Source organism: Oncorhynchus keta, chromosome 37, assembly GCF_023373465.1.
Source record: "Oncorhynchus keta strain PuntledgeMale-10-30-2019 chromosome 37, Oket_V2, whole genome shotgun sequence".
NCBI classification, from domain to species: Eukaryota; Metazoa; Chordata; class Actinopteri; order Salmoniformes; family Salmonidae; genus Oncorhynchus; species Oncorhynchus keta.
In genome coordinates this window covers 17989492-18013173 of record NC_068457.1, presented here as the reverse complement: position 1 = coordinate 18013173, position 23682 = coordinate 17989492, and the positions used below count along the sequence as shown (strand labels likewise).

At 39.3% G+C, this 23682-nt stretch overlaps 1 protein-coding gene across 5 annotated transcripts in view; it reads left to right on the top strand.

The window, feature by feature from the left end:
* Positions 1-23682, top strand: part of LOC118380336 (phospholipase D1-like) — a 40271-nt gene that overhangs the window by 8819 nt on the left and 7770 nt on the right. For 2 of the 5 annotated variants that reach the window (XR_008095604.1, XM_052499390.1), the window contains exons 2-15: positions 943-1030; positions 4311-4532; positions 4625-4794; positions 5032-5174; positions 7565-7673; positions 7803-7868; positions 8599-8657; positions 8783-8875; positions 9024-9176; positions 9338-9487; positions 11788-11871; positions 14684-14765; positions 15221-15331; positions 15507-15698. Coding sequence is in view for 4 of the 5 variants with exons in the window: in XM_052499390.1 (XP_052355350.1) it covers positions 4343-4532; positions 4625-4794; positions 5032-5174; positions 7565-7673; positions 7803-7868; positions 8599-8657; positions 8783-8875; positions 9024-9176; positions 9338-9487; positions 11788-11871; positions 14684-14765; positions 15221-15331; positions 15507-15698 (1602 nt within the window). In the remaining variant the exon portion in view is untranslated. Of the gene's footprint in view, positions 1-942; positions 1031-2986; positions 3217-4310; positions 4533-4624; positions 4795-5031; positions 5175-7564; positions 7674-7802; positions 7869-8598; positions 8658-8782; positions 8876-9023; positions 9177-9337; positions 9488-11787; positions 11872-14683; positions 14766-15220; positions 15332-15506; positions 15699-23682 lie in introns of all 5 variants that reach the window. The other 3 variants (XM_052499392.1, XM_052499393.1, XM_052499391.1) reach the window with 2 other exon arrangements.

Here is a 23682-nt window from a genome sequence, read left to right as displayed (position 1 = left end):
CTCTCTCACTCTCCCTCTCCCTCTCTCCTTTTCCTCCGTCTCCATTTCCTTCAACTCACTCCCTCGTTCATATCCCCTTCTCCTCGCCCTACTGCTCTCTCACTCTCCCTCTCCTTCTCGCCTTTCCTCCCTCTTATTTTCTCCTCACCAGTACATGTGCCGTCTTTATTGGTAACGTTGTTACTTGCCACATTTGTAGAACAGATTCAACGTTTCAAAGACTACACCAAGTCTCTTTGTTGTTGTCGGTGATATAAGACATTACACAGTTCTGCTGGGCTCCTCTCCTAACAAAACAATCATAGCTGAGTTTCATGACCTCTTGTCTCCCTCTCTCTGCTCTACACATCCTGTTTCTGAATACATATTAACTATGGTGGGGCAGTTAGAAGCCTCTGGCTGGATGACGAGGTCTAGTCTGACTGTACTGACTAGCTCTCTGTCTTGTCATTCTGTTTGATCAATCACTATTTGATCAGTCATTATGTTTGATCAGTCATTATGTTTGATCAGTCATTATGTTTGATCAATCACTATATTTGATCAGTCATTATGTTTGATCAGTCATTATGTTTGATCAATCACTATATTTAATCAGTCATTATGTTTGATCAATCACTATATTTAATCAGTCATTATGTTTGATCAGTCATTATGTTTGATCAATCACTATATTTAATCAGTCATTATATTTGATCAGTCACTATATTTGTGATTAGTGATTAGTGATTAGAGCGTTGGGCCAGTAACCGAAAGGTTGCTAGATAGAATCCCTGAGCTGACAAGGTAAAAATGTGTTATCCTGCCCATGAACAATGCACTTAACCCACTGTTCCTAGGCTGTCATTGTAAATAAGAATGTGTTCTTGCCTGGGTAAATAAATGTTTGATGTCATTATATTTGATCAGTCATTATATTTGATCAGTCATTCATCCAAATAGGAAAACTGTAACAGTCACTGTCAACTGTAACGGCTCTCCTCTTCGTCTGATGATGAGGAATAGGAATCATCGGACAACACGCAGCGTGGTAAGTGTTCATAGAAAATGTAATTAAATAAACTGAACACTGAATGACCAAAAAAAAACAAAGAGCGTGAACGACACGAAACAGTCCTGTAAGGGAAAAAAAACAGGAAACAACTACCCACAAACACAGGTGGGAACAGGCTACCTAAGTATGGTTCTCAATCAGAGACAACGATTGACAGCTCTCTCTGATTTGGAAGCATACCAGGCCAAACACATAGAAATACAACACACAGAACAAAACAATGAAAAACATAGAATGCCCACCCCAACTCATGCCCTGACCAAACCAAAATAGAGACAAAAAAGGAACTAAGGTCAGGACGTGACATCAACAAAATTATGAAAAGGTGCATGCTCTCATTCACACACACACACACACACACACACACACACACACACACACACACACACACACACACACACACACACACACACACACACACACACACACACACACACACACACACACACACACACACACCCTTGTGGGAATCAAATGTATTTTTGCATTCAAAATCCTATTTTCCTTAACTCCTAACCCCTAACTCTAACCCTATCCCTAATTGTAACCCCTAAGATTCACATAGTTATTGTCCTCATGGGGACGTGGGAAATGTCCCCACGAGGGAGAATTGTCCTTGTTTTACTATCCTTGTGGGGACTTGTGGCAATTTCAGGTCCCCACACGCATGCACCCACATGCAAAGGTGGTTTCAGCTCAGAGAGATCAAGCCAACATGTAAACTCAAACCACCTGCTGGACAGTAGAATACAGTGTGTGCGTGTGTGTGATTGCGTTGGAAAGATGTGTTCCTTCAAAGAAGTACAATGAAGCCTTGTGTTACAGCCAGCAGGACTCTCTGGTGATAATGCCTCTCCCTCTCTCTCTCTCTTGCTCTCTCTCTCTCCCCCACCTCTCTTTCTCTCTCTGTCTCTCCCTCTCTCTCTCTTGCTCTCTCTCTCCCCCCTCTCTTTCTCTCTCTGTCTCTCTCTCTCCCTCTCCTTCTCTCTCTCTCCCTCCCTCTACTTCTCTCTCTCCCCCTCTCTCTCTCCCTCTCTTTCTCTCTCCCTCCCTCTCTTTCTCTTTTCCTCCCTCTCTTTCTCTCTCCCTCCCTCTCTCCCTCTCTCTCTTTCTCTCTCCCTCCCTCTTTCTCTCTCTTTCCCTCTCTTCTCTCCCTCCCTCCCTCCCTCCCTCCCTCCCTCCCTCCCTCCCTCCCTCCCTCCCTCCCTCCCTCCCTCCCTCCCTCCCTCCCTCCCTCCCTCCCTCCCTCTTTCTTTCTTTTTCTTTTTCTCTCTCTCTCCCTCTCTCTCTCTCTCTCTCCCTCTCTTTCACTCTCTCTCTCTTTCTCTAGTGTTGAAATGATTAGATAATAAACAGCTTTAGTGTAGGCAGAGACAGAGGTGTCACAGACCACTCTCTCACTCTGTTGCTCTCTCTCTCTCTGTCATCTGTGCTAGGCGGAGGTTGGCACCACATTGACTGTAAATGCCATGTTGTGTCCACAAATCTCTTCTCACTTATCTTTATGGTGTGTGCATGTGTGTGTGTGTCTTTGTGCGAGTGTAGATACCGTAGGTCAATAGAATTTTAACTGTCCTGATGATAACCTAGTGTTTTCCATTCAGATCCCAAGACATGTTAGTATCCGGTCCCTGAGAAAACTGTTGGATGTGGATGTGGGAAACAATTAATCAAAAACGAATAGAAAAATAAGGAAGGAGAATGATTGGCAACATACAGTAGCTGGTATTTATAGTTTTCTCCTTTTTGCCAAAACCCATCATCATGACATCCTTGGACAGGAAACAGGAAGTAGACAATGTTCCATCAGAACAGAGAAGCGAGATAAAAGCAACACTCCATCTGTCATCCCTCTCTCTCCTTCTCTCTCTCTCTCCCCCTCTCTACCATCTCTCTCTCTATCACCCCCCCCCTCTCTTTCTCTGATCCCAGTCATCCCAGTACTGCCTGAGGTTTGACCATTCCGTTCCACTGGGGCATGACGGAGGCCTCGTGCGAGACGTAAAGCGTTGTGTGTGTGTTTGTGTCCGTGTGTGTGTCACAGAGAGAGAGTAACGGAAAGAGAGAGAACTAAAATTCGAACACAAAAAACAAGACTCAACATGCTACCACACACTAAGAGCCAGACACTGTCGTAAGCCAACAGAGTTTTACAGTCAAATGTGAGTGTGTGTGCACGCCTGCCTTGACTTGCCTCAGAGAACTTTCTAGACTTCTGACCAGAGATGACATCACATCACTCTTGTTGCCATGGAGCCCCGCCTGTCTGTCTGTCTGTCTGTCTGTCTGTCTGTCTGTCTGTCTGTCTGTCTGTCTGGCACTAAGGACACACACACTCGGGTTCTGTCTTTAATGTGATGTGTTTGGTAGGGTACAAGCAGAGCTCTAATGACTGGCATTATAGTTTCCAGTAAGACATTCATGATAGTACTGGTTCACACACACACACACTGTTCTGTACTCTGCTATTTTGGAAGACAGCTTCCATTGACTTCCTGTAGCTCTCTGCAGGGCCAGCGTCAGCCAATGAGGTATCAGAATCTTTAACAAATGGCCCTCTACTGTTAGTGGACAACTATTGGTTCTATTCTGGGGTGTGTGTGTGGGAGTCTTGGATTTCCTCAAATTCAAGTCCACACACACACACACACACACACACACACACACACACACACACACACACACACACACACACACACACACACACACACACACACACACACACACACACACACACACACACACACACACACACACACACACACACACACACACACACACACACACACACACACACACACACACACACACACACACACACACACACACACACACACACACACACACACACACACACACACACACACACACACACACACACACACACACACACACACACACACACACACACACACACACACACACACACACACACACACACACACACACACACACACACACACACACACACACACACACACACACACACACACACACACACACACACACACACACACACACACACACACACACACACACACACACACACACACACACACACACACACACACACACACACACACACACACACACACACTGCTGCAGGGATGATCTGCACTGCAGTAGAAAGTGATAATACATGCAGAGCAACATACTCTTACTCTTGGACAGAAACAACTTCTCTATGAAGCCAACAATGTTATGACTCTATTCAACGGTTCAAGTTCTCCTCTCTTCTCCTCCTCTCCTCATCCAGGTGTGCCCTGTTCTGAGGGTTGAGAGCTAGGCATGTTGGGTAAAGACCCCCCCACCACCAGCAGCCTTAACCTGATGACCTCTGACATCGCTGTGGAACCCAGTGACATCACAGACGGCCTCGGCATCAGCAGGAAGATGTCGGAGGTAGTTGAGAGTTTGGACACCAGAGAGTTGGACATGGGAGATGGAGAGGAGACTGACAATGACCCTACCACCATAGGTGTGTGTATGTGTGTACGTGTGTGTGAGAGCTCTTTATATTAATGATATGATGAGAGATGTACCCTATTGGCTTTTTCTCTACCTCTCCAGGGGACAGTCGTATAGGGTTCAGTGCTGTGTATCACACCGTGGGTTTTAAGGAGTCTGAAGCCAGGGTCTATCTCCCTACTGTCCCCATCACTGCTAAGATACTGGAGGTGGAGAGGTTCAACACAGCCCAGGACAGGTTCAACATCACGGCACAGAGGAGTGTCAACAAGGTATCCACACACACATGCACGCTCACACACACACACACACACACACACACACACACACACACACACACACACACACACACACACACACACACACACACACACACACACACACACACACACACACACACACACACACACACACACACACACACACACACACACACACACACACACACACACACACACACACACACACACACACACACACACATTCACACTTGATCTCTGTCTGTGTAGAGTCAGCCTGCAGTGTTTAAGATTGAGCTGAGACATGGAGAGTTCAGCTGGGTGGTCAAGAGAAAGGAGAAACACTTCATGGACCTCCACAGAGAACTGGTCCGATACAAGATGTTCATGAGGGTACCGCTACCCTCCCGCAGGTACACACACAGACACACACACACATATCAAATTGTAAAGTGATCAAATACTAAATGATATACTACGAATTCCGATCATAGAAATGTATTTTTCATGGTACAGTAGATATAGCAAGCTTCAATGCCATTACAACTCTCCTTCCGTGGCCTCCAATTGCTCTTAAATACAAGTAAAACTAAATGCAAGCGCTTCTTTTTACATTTTTAAATTTTACCCCTTTTTTCTCGTGGTCATTTCGTGGTTTCCAATTGTTAGTAGCTACTATCTTGTCTCATCGCTACAACTCCCCTACGGGCTCGGGAGAGACGAAGGTTGAAAGCTATGCGTCCTCCGATACACAACCCAACCAGCCGTACTGCTTCTTAACACAGCGCGCATCCAACCCGGAAGCCAGCCACACCAATGTGTCGGAGGAAACACCGTGCACCTGGCAACCTTGGTTAGCGCACACTGCGCCCGGCCCGCCACAGGAGTTGCTGGTGCGCGATGAGACAAGGACATCCCTACCGACCAAGCCCTCCCTAACCCGGACGACGCTAGGCCAATTGTGCGTCGCCCCACGGACCTCCCGGTCGCGGCCGGTTACGACAGAGCCTGGGCGCGAACCCAGGGACTCTGATGGCACAGCTGGCGCTGCAGTACAGCGCCCTTAACCACTGCACCATAGGGGGAGGCCAAATGCAAGCTCTTCAACCGATCGCTGCCTGGACCTGCCCGCCTGTCCAACATCACTACTCTGGACGGCTCTGACTTAGAATACGTGGACAACTACAAATACCTAGGTGTCTAGTTAGACTGTAAACTCTCGTTCCAGACCGACATCCAACATCTCCAATCCAAAATTAAATCTAGAATTGGCTTCCTATTTCGCAACAAAGCATCCTTCACTCATGCTGCCAAACATACCCTTGTAAAACTGACCATCCTACTAATCCTCGACTTCGGCGATGTCATTTACAAAATAGCCTCCAATACCCTACTCAACAAATTGGATGCAGTCTATCACAGTGCCATCCATTTTGTCACCAAAGCCCCATATACTACCCACCATTGCGAGCTGTACGCTCTCGTTGGCTGGCCCTCGCTTCATACTCGTCGCCAAACCCACTGGCTCCATGTCATCTACAAGACCCTGCTAGGTAAAGTCCCCCCTTATCTCAGCTCGCTGGTCACCATAGCATCACCCACCTGTAGCACACGCTCCAGCAGGTATATCTCTCTGGTCACCCCCAAAACCAATTCTTCCTTTGGCCGCCTCTCCTTCCAGTTCTCTGCTGCCAATGACTGGAACGAACTACAGAAATCTCTGAAACTGGAAACACTGGAAACACACATCTCCCTCACTAGCTTTAAGCACCAGCTGTCAGAGCAGCTCACAGATTACTCCACCTGTACATAGCCCATCTATAATTTAACCCAAACAACAACCTCTTTCCCTACTGTATTTATTTTATTTTATTTATTTATTTTGCTCCTTTGCACCCCATTATTTTTATTTCTACTTTGCACATTCTTCCACTGCAAATCTACCATTCCAGTGTTTTACTTGCTATATTGTATTTACTTCGCCACCATGGCCTTTTTTTGCCTTTACCTCCCTTATCTCACCTCATTTGCTCACATCGTATATAGACTTGTTTCTACTGTATTATTGACTGTATGTTTGTTTTACTCCATGTGTAACTCTGTGTCGTTGTATGTGTCGAACTGCTTTGCTTTATCTTGGCCAGGTCGCAATTGCAAATGAGAACTTGTTCTCAACTTGCCTACCTGGTTAAATAAAGGTGAAATAAAAAAATAAAAAGAAATATGTACATTTTATTTCTCCCCAATAGCAGTGAGTGACCCTACCTTCTTCTGCTTTACCACTCTACCTCTCTCTCTCTCCCTGTCTGTCTCTCTCTCTCTCTCTCTCTCCCCTCTCTCTCTCTCTCGCTCTCTCTCGCTCTCTCTCGCACTCTCTCGCTCTCTCTCCCTCTCTCTCTCTCTCTCTCTCTCTCTCGCTCTCGCTCTCGCTCTCGCTCTCGCTCTCTCTCTCTCCCTCTCTCTCTCCTTCTCTCTCGCTCTCTCTTCTCTCTCTCCCTCTCTCTCTCACGCTCTCTCTCTCACGCTCTCTCTTTTCTCTCTCTCACTCTCTCTTCTCTCGCTCTCTCTCTCCCTCTCTCTCTCTCTCTTCTCTCTCTCTTCTCTCTCTCCCTCTCTCTCTCTCGCTCTCTCTTCTCTCTCTCGTTCTCTCTCTCGCTCTCTCTCCCTCTCGCTCTCTCTCCCTCTCTCCCTCTCACTCGCTCGCTCTCGCTCTCTCTCTCTCTCGCTCTCTCTCTCTCTCTCTCTCTCTCTCTCGCTCTCTCTCTTCTCTCTCTCGCTCTCTCTCGCTCTCGCTCTCTCTCAGCCACACAACGAGGAGGAGGACAATGAAGAAGAGTGAAGCCAGACATATTCCTGAGCTACCCCGTGGCGGCGATGAGTTGGCACAAGACGAACAGGTCTACAGCAGAAGGGTAGGTGTGTTTGAGTGTGTTTGTCGTATTAACTTTATAGACGAATACAGTATATACTTCATATAAACATTGTACTTAATAGTACATCTCTACTGTAGTAATACTGCATTTATTATGTTGCCTGTACAGAAACAGCTGGAAGATTATCTGAACAAGCTGCTAAGGATGGCCATGTACAGAAAATACTACCACACTGTGAGTACTACTCATAGAATTATGAATTAGAATACTAGAATGGACATGAACCTTCTTATGATGGTCAGGGAGTTGGTCAACCATGGTTTTCCAGTGCTGTGATAAGATATTGTGTAAAATAGCAAATTTGAAGAATTTATCTGAATTGTATTTGTGTTAGCTAGCCAGACAATTTTTAGAGGATACATTTTTTTTTAAATTAACTGCCAATATGCCAAAATTCTATTTAAACAATACAGTCAATCCACAGCCATACACTGTCTGAAATCAGTACTAGGACTTCTGATATTGTATCATGTATTGGCACTCTCAGCTTTCCAAGAATCTGAGACATGTATGTTCTGTTTACATATATTTAGAGACTATTTATACAGAAAATGTGTATAAAACCTGCATAATCTGTATTTAAAATGATATGTCAATATTTTAGGTTGACTATAATTCCATTACACAATTTCTGATACATCACATGCCTTACTTTCATTTTCCTGCATAAGTAAAACCAGGATTATGCCTGTACTGCCATTCATTGCAATTAGACTGAACAAGATGGCTGCCATTTTGGCCCCATTCTGGAACTTTGAGGGTTTATAACATAGCCAGTCTAGTAATATAATAGAATCTCTATGGTACTACTCAACTACACTAGACTATAGGCGACCGGAACTGGACTGACTACTACTTCTCTCTTTATCTAATACCCATTAATACGGTTCCTCTCTCTCCTCAGATGGAGTTTATAGACGTCAGCCAGATGTCCTTCATCCATGACCTGGGACCTAAAGGACTGTGAGGAACAACAGATTAGTGAACAGATCCTGTCTTTATGACTGCGCCATCATGCCCATTGTTATTGGAATAGCTGAAAATAGATTTGTTTTATTTAGTGTATTCATCATTTAAACATGTTTCAGGGAGGGGATGATACACAAGCGTTCCGGAGGTCATCGTATCCCAGGCTTGAACTGCTGTGGTCACAGTGAAGTCTGCTACCGCTGGTCTAAACGGTTAGTACACACACATACAAACACAATGCACGCACAAACATTCACACACACACACTGATGTATCTCTCCTGTGTGTGTGTGTGTGTGTGTGTGTGTGTGTGTGTGTGTGTGTGTGTGTGTGTGTGTGTGTGTGTGTGTGCGCGCACAGCTGGTTGGTGGTGAAGGATTCGTTCCTCTTCTACATGAAGCCAGACTCAGGAGCCATTTCCTTTGTTCTCCTGTTGGACAAAGAGTTCAGCGTCAAAATGGACTCCAAAGACACAGAGACCAAATACGGAGTACGCATCGACAGCCTCTCCAGGTGTGATGTGTGTATGTGTGTACAGACATGCTAGGAGGTGGGGCCAGGAGATTAAGGAGTTAACTGTGTGTGTGTGTGTGTGTGTGTGTGTGTGTGTGTGTGTGTGTGTGTGTGTGTGTGTGTGTGTGTGTGTGTGTGTGTGTGTTCATGCGTGCATGTAGGTGCCTTGTACTGAAGTTGAACAGCTACAGACATGCTCGGTGGTGGGGCCAGGCGATAGAAGACTTTGTCCGTAAACACGGGAGGGCGTTTCTACGAGACCATCGATTTGGTTCCTTTGCTCAGGAGGAGCAGAACATCCCTGCCAAATGGTAACTATGGAATCTGGGAAACAACAATCAACCCCCCAAAAAATAAAATGACTCGGGTAAAGTTTAGTCGTTAGATGTAAGTTTAGTCAATGTTAAGTTTAGTCGTTAGATGTAAGTTTAGTCAATGTTAAGTTTAGTAGTTAGATGTAAGTTTAGTCCATGTTAAGTTTAGTAGTTAGATGTAAGTTTAGTCAATGTTAAGTTTAGTCGTTAGATGTAAGTTTAGTCCATGTTAAGTTTAGTAGTTAGATGTAAGTTTAGTCAATGTTAAGTTTAGTAGTTAGATGTAAGTTTAGTCCATGTTAAGTTTAGTAGTTAGATGTAAGTTTAGTCAATGTTAAGTTTAGTAGTTAGATGTAAGTTTAGTCTATGCTAAGTTTAGTAGTTAGATGTAAGTTTAGTCTATGTTAAGTTTAGTAGTTAGATGTACGTTTAGTCTATGTTAAGTTTAGTAGTTAGATGTACGTTTAGTCTATGTTAAGTTTAGTAGTTAGAAGTAAGTTTAGTCTATATTAAGTTTAGTAGTTAAATGTAAGTTTAGTCAATGTTAAGTTTATTAGTTAAATGTAAGTTTAGTCCATGTTAAGTTTCGTAGTTAGATGTAAGTTTAGTCAATGTTAAGTTTAGTAGTTAGATGTAAGTTTAGTCTATGCTAAGTTTAGTAGTTAGATGTAAGTTTAGTCTATGCTAAGTTTAGTAGTTAGATGTAAGTTTAGTCTATGTTAAGTTTAGTAGTTAGATGTAAGTTTAGTCCATGTTAAGTTCAGTAGTTAGATGTAAATTTAGTCAATGTTAAGTTTAGTAGTAAAATGTAAGTTTAGTCCATGCTAAGTTTAGTAGTTAGATGTAAGTTTAGTCTATGCTAAGTTTAGTAGTTAGATGTAAGTTTAGTCCATGTTAAGTTTAGTAGTTAGATGTAAGTTTAGTCTATGCTAAGTTTAGTAGTTAGATGTAAGTTTAGTCTATGTTAAGTTTAGTAGTTAGATGTACGTTTAGTCTATGTTAAGTTTAGTAGTTAGATGTACGTTTAGTCTATGTTAAGTTTAGTAGTTAGAAGTAAGTTTAGTCTATATTAAGTTTAGTAGTTAAATGTAAGTTTAGTCAATGTTAAGTTTATTAGTTAAATGTAAGTTTAGTCCATGTTAAGTTTCGTAGTTAGATGTAAGTTTAGTCCATGTTAAGTTTAGTAGTTAGATGTAAGTTTAGTCTATGCTAAGTTTAGTAGTTAGATGTAAGTTTAGTCTATGTTAAGTTTAGTAGTTAGATGTAAGTTTAGTCCATGTTAAGTTCAGTAGTTAGATGTAACTTTAGTCAATGTTAAGTTTAGTAGTAAAATGTAAGTTTAGTCCATGCTAAGTTTAGTAGTTAGATGTAAGTTTAGTCTATGCTAAGTTTAGTAGTTAGATGTAAGTTTAGTCCATGTTAAGTTCAGTAGTTAGATGTAAGTTTAGTCAATGTTAAGTTTAGTAGTAAAATGTAAGTTTAGTCCATGTTAAGTTTAGTAGTTAGATGTAACTTTAGTCTATGTTAAGTTTAGTAGTTAGATGTACGTTTAGTCTATGTTAAGTTTAGTAGTTAGAAGTAAGTTTAGTCTATATTAAGTTTAGTAGTTAGATGTAAGTTTAGTCAATGTTAAGTTTATTAGTTAAATGTAAGTTTAGTCCATGTTATGTTTCGTAGTTAGATGTAAGTTTAGTCAATGTTAAGTTTATTAGTTAAATGTAAGTTTAGTCCATGTTATGTTTCGTAGTTAGATGTAAGTTTAGTTAATGTTAAGTTTAGTAGTTAGATGTAAGTTTAGTCAATGTTAAGTTTAGTAGTTAGATGTAAGTTTAGTCTATGCTAAGTTTAGTATTTAGATGTAAGTTTAGTTAATGTTAAGTTTAGTAGTTAGATGTACGTTTAGTCAATGTTAAGTTTAGTAGTTAGATGTAAGTTTAGTCCATGTTAAGTTTAGTATTTAGATGTAAGTTTAGTCCATGTTAAGTTCAGTAGTTAGATGTAACTTTAGTCTATGTTAAGTGTGTGTGTCTGTGAGCTTCTCTCTATGCCCGTCTGTCTGTGGAGAATGTGCTTCTGTAGCCAACATCACGTAGGTTTGTTTGACTGGAACTGTCAACTGGTGTCTGCATCTAAAATACTCCTTTATGATCCATGAGGAACTAGGAGAAGGTGTCAACCACTGTGTGTGTGTGTGTGTGTGTGTGTGTGTGTGTGTGTGTGTGTGTGTGTGTGTGTGTGTGTGTGTGTGTGTGTGTGTGTGTGTGTGTGTGTGTGTGTGTGTGTGCGTGTGTGTGTAGGTATGTGAATGGGAAGACCTACATGGAAGATGTAGCCGATGCTCTGGAAGAAGCTAAAGAAGAGATCTTCATCACTGACTGGTGGTACGTGCATGCCTGTGTGTTTACGTGTATGTGTGTTTACGTGTATATGTGCATGTATGTGTGTTTACGTCTATGTGTGTGTGTATATATATATGTGTGTGTGTGTAGGGAAATAGACATTGCCGTCAGCAGTTAGAGTGTGAATACTCACCACAACATAACACAGCTACATGTCATCACCAGTCCCAGATCAAAAACCTGTGCAGTATTCTTACAGTCGACTCCTGATAAGTGAGATTGTATAAATGTGTGGTAGTGTAATGTAATGCTACCTGTACACCTGTTGGCAGTGGTGTAAAGTACTTAGGTAAAAATACTAGTCGTTTTTTAGTGTATCTGTGCTTTACTTTACTATTTATATTTTTTACTACTTTTACTTTTACTTCACTACATTCCTAATGACAATAATGTGCTTTTTACTCCATACATTTTCCCTGACACCCAAAAGTACTCATTACATTTTGACAGGAAAATGGTCCAATTCACCCACTTATCAAGAGAACATTTCTGGTCAGCCCTACTGCCTCTGATCTGGCGGATTCACTTAACACAAATGCTTCTTTTGTAAATGATGTCTGAGTGTCCCCTGGCTATCTGTAAATTATGTCTGAGTGTTGGAGCGTCCGCTGGCTATCTGTAAATGATGTCTGAGTGTTGGAGCGTCCCCTGGCTATCTGTAAATGATGTCTGAGTGTTGGAGCGTCCGCTGGCTATCTGTAAATTATGTCTGAGTGTTGGAGCGTCCCCTGGCTATCTGTAAATGATGTCTGAGTGTTGGAGCGTCCCCTGGCTATCTGTAAATTATGTCTGAGTGTTGGAGCGTCCCCTGGCTATCTGTAAATGATGTCTGAGTGTTGGAGCGTCCCCTGGCTATCTGTAAATGATGTCTGAGTGTTGGAGCGTCCCCTGGCTATCTGTAAATTATGTCTGAGTGTTGGAGCGTCCGCTGGCTATCTGTAAATGATGTCTGAGTGTTGGAGCGTCCCCTGGCTATCTGTAAATTATGTCTGAGTGTTGGAGCGTCCCCTGGCTATCTGTAAATGATGTCTGAGTGTTGGAGGAGCGTGTCCTGGCTATCTGTAAATTATGTCTGAGTGTTGGAGCGTGTCCTGGCTATCTGTAAATTATGTCTGAGTGTTGGAGCGTGCCCTGGCTATCTGTAAATTATGTCTGAGTGTTGGAGCGTCCCCTGGCTATCTGTAAATTATGTCTGAGTGTTGGAGCATCCCCTGGCTATCTGTAAATTATGTCTGAGTGTTGGAGCGTGCCCTGGCTATCTGTAAATTATGTCTGAGTGTTGGAGCGTGCCCTGGCTATCTGTAAATTATGTCTGAGTGTTGGAGCGTGCCCTGGCTATCTGTAAATTATGTCTGAGTGTTGGAGCGTGCCCTGGCTATCTGTAAATTATGTCTGAGTGTTGGAGCGTCCCTGGCTATCTGTAAATTATGTCTGAGTGTTGGAGCGTGCCCTGGCTATCTGTAAATTATGTCTGAGTGTTGGAGCGTGCCCTGGCTATCTGTAAATTATGTCTGAGTGTTGGAGCGTGCCCTGGCTATCTGTAAATTATGTCTGAGTGTTGGAGCGTGCCCTGGCTATCTGTAAATTATGTCTGAGTGTTGGAGCGTGCCCTGGCTATCTGTAAATTATGTCTGAGTGTTGGAGCGTGCCCTGGCTATCTGTAAATTATGTCTGAGTGTTGGAGCGTCCCCTGGCTATCTGTAAATTATGTCTGAGTGTTGGAGCATCCCCTGGCTATCTGTAAATTATGTCTGAGTGTTGGAGCGTGCCCTGGCTATCTGTAAATTATGTCTGAGTGTTGGAGCGTGCCCTGGCTATCTGTAAATTATGTCTGAGTGTTGGAGCGTGCCCTGGCTATCTGTAAATTATGTCTGAGTGTTGGAGCGTGCCCTGGCTATCTGTAAATTATGTCTGAGTGTTGGAGCGTCCCCTGGCTATCTGTAAATTATGTCTGAGTGTTGGAGCGTGCCCTGGCTATCTGTAAATTATGTCTGAGTGTTGGAGCGTGCCCTGGCTATCTGTAAATTATGTCTGAGTGTTGGAGCGTGCCCTGGCTATCTGTAAATTATGTCTGAGTGTTGGAGCGTGCCCTGGCTATCTGTAAATTATGTCTGAGTGTTGGAGCGTGCCCTGGCTATCTGTAAATTATGTCTGAGTGTTGGAGTGTCCCCTGGCTATCTGTAAATTATGTCTGAGTGTTGGAGCGTGCCCTGGCTATCTGTAAATTATGTCTGAGTGTTGGAGCGTGCCCTGGCTATCTGTAAATTATGTCTGAGTGTTGGAGCGTGCCCTGGCTATCTGTAAATTATGTCTGAGTGTTGGAGCGTCCCCTGGCTATCTGTAAATTATGTCTGAGTGTTGGAGCGTGCCCTGGCTATCTGTAAATTATGTCTGAGTGTTGGAGCGTGTCCTGGCTATCTGTAAATTATGTCTGAGTGTTGGAGCGTGCCCTGGCTATCCGTCAATAACAAAAATAAGAATATTGTGCCGTCTGGTTTGTTTAATAAAGGAAGTTGAAATGAATTATTATTTAACTTTAACTTTTGATACTTAAGTATATTTTAGCAATTACATTTACTTTTGATACTTAAGTATAATTAAAACCAAATCCTTTTTGAGATCAACTGAAGCATATGTGATGTACGTCGACTTCTTTTCAAATATTTTGGCTAAATATTCATCCCTGGAGCTAAACAGACACTGTACAATGCAAAGTAGTTTGCTCATCAAACTGGTTGAACAGCTTACCACATTTCACTAATAGGTTTTGGTGTGTGTGCGTGTGTGTGTGTAGGTTGAGTCCAGAGATCTTCCTGAAGAGGCCAGTTGTGGAGGGAAACAAATGGAGACTGGACTGCATCCTCAAACGCAAAGCAGTAAGTTACACTTGTTATTCCAGATAACATTTATAATCACTGATACTGCAATATCACATGTTAGCTAATATAATAGGATGTTGGAATTGGCCCATACACCCTCTCTCACTCTGTCTGTCTCGCTCTGTCTCTCTTTCTCTCTCTCACTTTCTGTCTTTCTCTCTCTCTCTCTTTCTCTCTCTCACATTCTGTCTTTCTCTCTCTCTCTCTCTCTCTCTCTCTCTCTCTCTCTCTCTCTCTCTCTCTCTCTCTCTCTCTCTCTCTCTCTCTCTCTCTGTCTCTCTCTCTCTGTCTCTCTCTCTCTCTCTCTCTCTCTGTCTCTCTCTCTCTGTCTCTCTCTCTCTCTCTCTGTCTCTCTCTCTCTCTCTCTCTCTCTCTCTGTCTCTCTCTCTCTCTGCCTCTCTCTCTTTCTGCCTCTCTCTCTCTCTCTGTCTCTCTCTCTCTTCTCTCAACAGCAATTGGGGGTTCATATCTTTGTGATGCTGTATAAGGAGGTGGAGCTAGCTCTGGGCATCAACAGTGAATACAGCAAGAGAACACTAATGCACCTGCACCCCAACATCAAGGTAGGAGTGTGTGTGTGTGTGTGTGTGTGTGTGTGTGTGTGTGTGTGTGTGTGTGTGTGTGTGTGTGTGTGTGTGTGTGTGTGTGTGTGTGTGTGTGTGTGTGTGTGTGTGTGTGTGTGTGTGTGGTGTGTGTGTGTGTGTGTGTGTGTGTTAAATATGTGTGTTTTTCCTTCAGGTGATGCGCCACCCGGACCATGTGTCGTCGTCTGTCTACCTGTGGGCACATCACGAGAAGATCATCGTCATCGACCAATCAGTGGCCTTCGTTGGCGGGATAGACCTGGCGTATGGTCGCTGGGACGACCGAGAGCATCGCCTGACAGACGTGGGGAGTGTGACACGCTCTGTTGCCCTGGAGATGGAGCAGGTCAGACACAAACTTGGAATAGCAAAAACCTTTTGATCTTACATAAGGGAGAAATACATTTTACATAATACACAATACATAAAACATAATACATAATACATAATACATAAAACATAATACATAATACATAAAACATAATACATAATACATAATAGATCATACATAAATAATACATAATAGATCATACATAAATAATAGATAATAGATAATACATAAAACATAATACATAACACATAATACATAAAACATAATACATAATACATAATACATAATACATAATACATAATAGATCATACATAGATAATACATAATAGATCATACATAAATAATACATAATAGATAATACATAAAACATAATACATAATAGATAATACATAATACATAATACATAAAACATAATAGATAATACATAATAGATAATACATAAATAATACATAATACATAATAGATAATACATAATACATAATACATAATACATAAAACATAATACATAATACATAAAACATAATACATAATAGATAATACATAATACATAATACATAATACATAAAACATAATAAATAATACATAATAGATCATCCATAAAACATAATACATAATAGATAATACATAATACATAATACATAATACATAAAACATAATAAATAATACATAATAGATCATCCATAAAACATAATACATAATAGATAATACATAATACATAATACATAATACATAAAACATAATAAATAATACATAATAGATCATCCATAAAACATAATACATAATAGATAATACATAATACATAATACATAATCCATAAAACATAATACATAATACATAAAACATAATACATAATAGATAATACATAAAACATAATACATAATACATAAAACATAATACATAATAGATAATACATAAATAATACATAATAGATCATCAATAAAACATAATACATAATACATAAAACATAATACATAATAGATAATACATAAAACATAATACATAATACATAATAGATAATACATAAATAATACATAATAGCTCATCCATAAAACATAATACATAATACATAATACATAAAACATAATACATAATACATAAAACATAATACATAATACATAATAGATAATACATAAATAATACATAATAGATCATCCATAAAACATAATACATAAAACATAATACATTAGAGATAATACATAATACATAAATAATACATAATAGATCATCCATAAAACATAATACATATTAGATAATACATAAAACATAATACATAATACATAAAACATAATACATAATACATAATACATAAAACATAATAGATAATACATAAAACATAATACATAATACATAAATAATACATAATACATAAAACATAATACATCATTTTTAAAACATAAAACATAATACATAATACATAAAACATAATACATAATACATAAAACATAATACATAATACATAATACATAAAACATAATAGATAATACATAAAACATAATACATAATACATAAATAATACATAATACATAAAACATAATACATCATTTTTAAAACATAAAACATAATACATAATACATAAATAATACATAATAGATCATCCATAATATATCAAACATAAAACATAATACATAATACATAATACATAAAACATAATACATAATAGATAATACATAAAACATAATACATAATACATAATAGATAATCCATAATACATACATAATACATAATAGATCATCCATAATACATCATTTTTAAAACATAAAACATAAAACATAATACATAAATAATACATAATAGATAATACATAAATAATACATAATAAATCATCCATAAAACATAATACATAATACATAAAACATAATACATAATACATAAAACATAATACATAATAGATAATACATAAATAATGCATAATACATAATAGATAATACATAATACATAATGCATAATACATCATACATAATACATAAAACATAATACATAATACATAAAACATAATACATAATAGATAATACATAAATAATACATAATAGATCATCCATAAAACATAATACATATTAGATAATACATAATACTTAAAACATAATACATAATAGATAATACATAAAACATAATACATAAAACATAATAGATAATACATAAATAATACATAATAGATCATCCATAAAACATAATACATAATAGATAATACATAAAACATAATACATAATAGATAATACTTGAAACATAATACATAATAGATCATCCATAAAACATAATACATAATACATAAAACATAATACATAAAACATAATACATTTTATTTTATTTTATTTCACCTTTATTTAACCAGGTAGGCTAGTTGAGAACAAGTTCTCATTTGCAACTGCGACCTGGCCAAGATAAAGCATAGCAGTGTGAACAGACAACACAGAGTTACACATGGAGTAAACAATTAGCAAGTCAATAACACAGTAGAAAAAAAAGGGGGAGTCTATATACAATGTGTGCAAAAGGCATGAGGTAGACGAATAATTACAATTTTGCAGATTAACACTGGAGTGATAAATGATCAGATGGTCATATACAGGTAGAGATATTTGTGTGCAAAAGAGCAGAAAAGTAAATAAATAAAACAGTATGGGGATGAGGTAGGTGAAAATGGGTGGGCTATTTACCAATAGACTATGTACAGCTGCAGCGATCGGTTTGGTGCTCAGATAGCTGATGTTTGAAGTTGGTGAGGGAGATAAAAGTCTCCAACTTCAGCGATTTTTGCAATTCGTTCCAGTCACAGGCAGCAGAGAACTGGAACGAAAGGCGGCCAAATGAGGTGTTGGCTTCAGGGATGATCAATGAGATACACCTGCTGGAGCGCGTGCTACGGATGGGTGTTGCCATTGTGACCAGTGAACTGAGATAAGGCGGAGCTTTACCTAGCATGGACTTGTAGATGACCTGGAGCCAGTGGGTCTGGCGACGAATATGTAGCGAGGGCCAGCCGACTAGAGCATACAAGTCGCAGTGGTGGGTGGTAGAAGGTGCTTTAGTGACAAAACAGATGGCACTGTGATAGACTGCATCCAGTTCGCTGAGTAGAGTGTTGGAAGCCATTATGTAGATGACATCGCCGAAGTCGAGGATCGGTAGGATAGTCAGTTTTACTAGGGTAAGCTTGGCGGCGTGAGTGAAGGAGGTTTTGTTGCGGAATAGAAAGCCGACTCTTGATTTGATTTTCGATTGGAGATGTTTGATATGAGTCTGGAAGGAGAGTTTGCAGTCTAGCCAGACACCTAGGTACTTATAGATGTCCACATATTCAAGGTCGGAACCATCCAGGGTGGTGATGCTAGTCGGGCATGCGGGTGCAGGCAGCGATCGGTTGAAAAGCATGCATTTGGTTTTACTAGCGTTTAAGAGCAGCTGGAGGCCACGGAAGGAGTGTTGTATGGCATTGAAGCTCGTTTGTATGGCATTGAAGCTCGTTAGATAGCACAGTGTCCAATGACGGGCCGAAAATATATAGAATGGTGTCGTCTGCGTAGAGGTGGATCAGGGAATCGCCCGCAGCAAGAGCAACATCATTGATATATACAGAGAAAAGAGTCGGCCCGAGAATTGAACCCTGTGGCACCCCCATAGAGACTGCCAGAGGACCGGACAGCATGCCCTCCGATTTGACACACTGAACTCTGTCTGCAAAGTAATTGGTGAACCAGGCAAGGCAGTCATCCGAAAAACCGAGGCTACTGAGTCTGCCGATAAGAATATGGTGATTGACAGAGTCGAAGGCCTTGGCAAGGTCGATGAAGACGGCTGCACAGTACTGTCTTTTATCGATGGCGGTTATGATATCGTTTAGTACCTTGAGTGAGGTGCACCCGTGACCGGCTCGGAAACCAGATTGCACAGCGGAGAAGGTACGTTGGGATTCGAGATGGTCAGTGACCTGTTTGTTGACTTGGCTTTCGAAGACCTTAGATAGGCAGGGCAGGATGGATATAGGTCTGTAACAGTTTGGGTCCAGGGTGTCTCCCCCTTTGAAGAGGGGGATGACTCCGGCAGCTTTCCAATCCTTGGGGATCTTGGACGATATGAAAGAGAGGTTGAACAGGCTGGTAATAGGGGTTGCGACAATGGCGGCGGATAGTTTCAGAAATAGAGGGTCCAGATTGTCAAGCCCAGCTGATTTGTACGGGTCCAGGTTTTGGAGCTCTTTCAGAACATCTGCTATCTGGATTTGGGTAAAGGAGAACCTGGAGAGGCTTGGGCGAGGAGCTGCGGGGGGGGCGGAGCTGTTGGCCGAGGTTGGAGTAGCCAGGCGGAAGGCATGGCCAGCCGTTGAGAAATGCTTATTGAAGTTTTCGATAATCATGGATTTATCGGTGGTGACCGTGTTACCTAGCCTCAGTGCAGTGGTCAGCTGGGAGGGGGTGCTCTTGTTCTCCATGGACTTCACAGTGTCCCAGAACTTTTTGGAGTTGGAGCTACAGGATGCAAACTTCTGCCTGAAGAAGCTGGCCTTAGCTTTCCTGACTGACTGCGTGTATTGGTTTCTGACTTCCCTGAACAGTTGCATATCACGGGGACTATTCGATGCTATTGCAGTCCGCCACAGGATGTTTTTGTGCTGGTCGAGGGCAGAGGTCTGGAGTGAACCAAGGGCTGTATCTGTTCTTAGTTCTGCATTTTTTGAACGGAGCATGCTTATCTAAAATGGAGAGGAAGTTACTTTTAAAGAATGACCAGGCATCCTCAACTGACGGGATGAGGTCAGGTCGATTAGGAAGGCCTGCTCACAGAAGTGTTTTAGGGAGCGTTTGACAGTGATGAGGGGTGGTCGTTTGACTGCGGCTCCGTAGCGGATACAGGCAATGAGGCCGTGATCGCTGAGATCCTGGTTGAAGACAGCGGAGGTGTATTTGGAGGGCCAGTTGGTCAGGATGATGTCTATGAGGGTGCCCTTGTTTACAGAGTTAGGGTTGTACCTGGTGGGTTCCTTGATGATTTGTGTGAGATTGAGGGCATCTAGCTTAGATTGTAGGACTGCTGGGGTGTTAAGCATATCCCAGTTTAGGTCACCTAACAGAACAAACTCTGAAGCTAGATGGGGGTGATCAATTCACAAATGGTGTCCAGGGCACAGCTGGGAGCTGAGGGGGGTCGGTAGCAGGCGGCAACAGTGAGAGACTTATTTCTGGAGAGAGTCATTTTCAAAATTAGTAGTTCAAACTGTTTGGGTATGGACCTGGAAAGTATGACATTACTTTGCAGGCTATCTCTGCAGTAGACTGCAACTCCTCCCCCTTTGGCAGTTCTATCTTGACGGAAGATGTTATAGTTGGGTATGGAAATCTCAGAATTTTTGGTGGCCTTCCTGAGCCAGGATTCAGACACAGCAAGGACATCAGAATTAGCAGAGTGTGCTAAAGCAGTGAGTAAAACAAACTTAGGGAGGAGGCTTCTGATGTTGACATGCATGAAACCAAGGTTTTTTCGATCACAGAAGTCAACAAATGAGGGTGCCTGGGGACATGCAGGGCCTGGGTTTACCTCCACATCACCCGCGGAACAGAGAAGGAGTAGTATGAGGGTGCGGCTAAAGGCTATCAAAACTGGTCGCCTAGAGCGTTTGTGGACAGAGAATAAGAGGAGCAGGTTTCTGGGCATGGTAGAATATATTCAGGGCATAATGCGCAGACAGGGGTATGGTGGGGTGCGGGTACTGCGGAGGTAAGCCCAGGCCCCGGGTGATGATGAGAGAGGTTGTATCTCTGGACATGCTGGTTGTAATGGGTGAGGTCACCGCATGTGTGGGAGGTGGGACAAAGGAGTTATCAGGGGTATGAAGAGTGGAACTAGGGGCTCCATTGTGAACTAAAACAATGATACCTAACCTGAACAACAGTATACAAGGCATATTGACATTTGAGAGAGAGTAGCGTTGTTCGAACTGGCGAGAGCTTTCCGGGCTGAAGGTTAGCTGATGATCGGTTAGCTGAAGACCGCTAGCATGGCTGGTGGTTAGCTGGCTAGCTTCAGTTGATAATACATAAATAATACATAATAGATAATCCATAAAACATAATACATAATACATAATACATAAAACATAATACATAATACATAAAACATAATACATAATAGATCATCCATAAATAATCCATAATAGATAATCCATAATACATAAAACATAAAACATAATACATAATACATAATACATAATAGATAATCCATAATACATAAAACATAAAACATAATACATAATACATCATCCATAAATAATACATAATTGATAATCCATAATACATAAAACATAATACATAAAACATAATACATAATACATAATACATAATACATAATAGATAATACATAAATAATACATAATAGATAATCCATAAAACATAATACATAATACATAATACATAAAACATAATACATAATACATAAAACATAATACATAATAGATCATCCATAAATAATCCATAATAGATAATCCATAATACATAAAACATAAAACATAATACATAATACATAATACATAATACATAATAGATAATACATAAATAATACATAATAGATAATCCATAATCCATAAAACATAAAACATAATAGATAATACATAATACATAATACATAATAGATAATACATAAATAATACATAATAGATAATCCATAATACATAAAACATAAAACATAATACATAATAGATAATACATAAATAATACATAATAGATCATCCATAATCCATAAAACATAAAACATAATAGATAATACATAATACATCATACATAAAACATAATACATAATACATAATACATAATACATAATAGATAATACATAAATAATACATAATAGATCATCCATAATCCATAAAACATAAAACATAATAGATAATACATAATACATCATACATAAAACATAATACATAATACATAATACATAATAATAATAATAATAATAATAATAATAATAATAATATATGCCATTTAGCAGACGCTTTTATCCAAAGCGACTTACAGTCATGTGTGCATACATTATACGTATGGGTGGTCCCGGGAATCGAACCCACTACCCTGGCGTTACAAGCGCCATGCTCTACCAACTGAGCTACAGAAGGACCACATAATAGATAATACATAAATAATACATAATAGATAATCCATAATCCATAAAACATAAAACATAATAGATAATACATAATACATAATACATAAAACATAATACATAATACATAATACATAATACATAAAACATAATACATAACACATAAAACATAATACATCATACATAAAACATAATACATAATACATAATACATAAAACATAATACATAAAACATAAAACATAATACATAAAACATAATACATAAAACATAAAACATAATACATCATACATAATACATAAAACATAATACATAAAACATAAAACATAATACATAAAACATAATACATAAAACATAAAACATAATACATCATACATAAAACATAATACATAATACATAAAACATAATACATAATACATAATACATAAAACATAATACATAATACATAATACATAAAACATAAAACATAAAACATAATACATAAAACATAAAACATAATACATCATACATAAAACATAATACATAATAGATAATCCATAATACATAATACATAAAACATAATAGATAATACATAAATAATACATAATACATAATACATAATACATAATACATAATAGATAATACATAATACATAATAGATAATACATAATAGATAATACATAAAACATAATACATAATACATAAAACATAATAGATAATACATAAATAATACATAATACATAATAGATAATACATAAATAATACATAATACATAAAACATAATATATAATACATAATACATAATAGATAATACATAATACATAATAGATAATACATAATAGATAATACATAAAACATAATACATAATACATAAAACATAATACATAATATATAAAACATAATACATAATACATAATACATAAAACATAATACATAATAC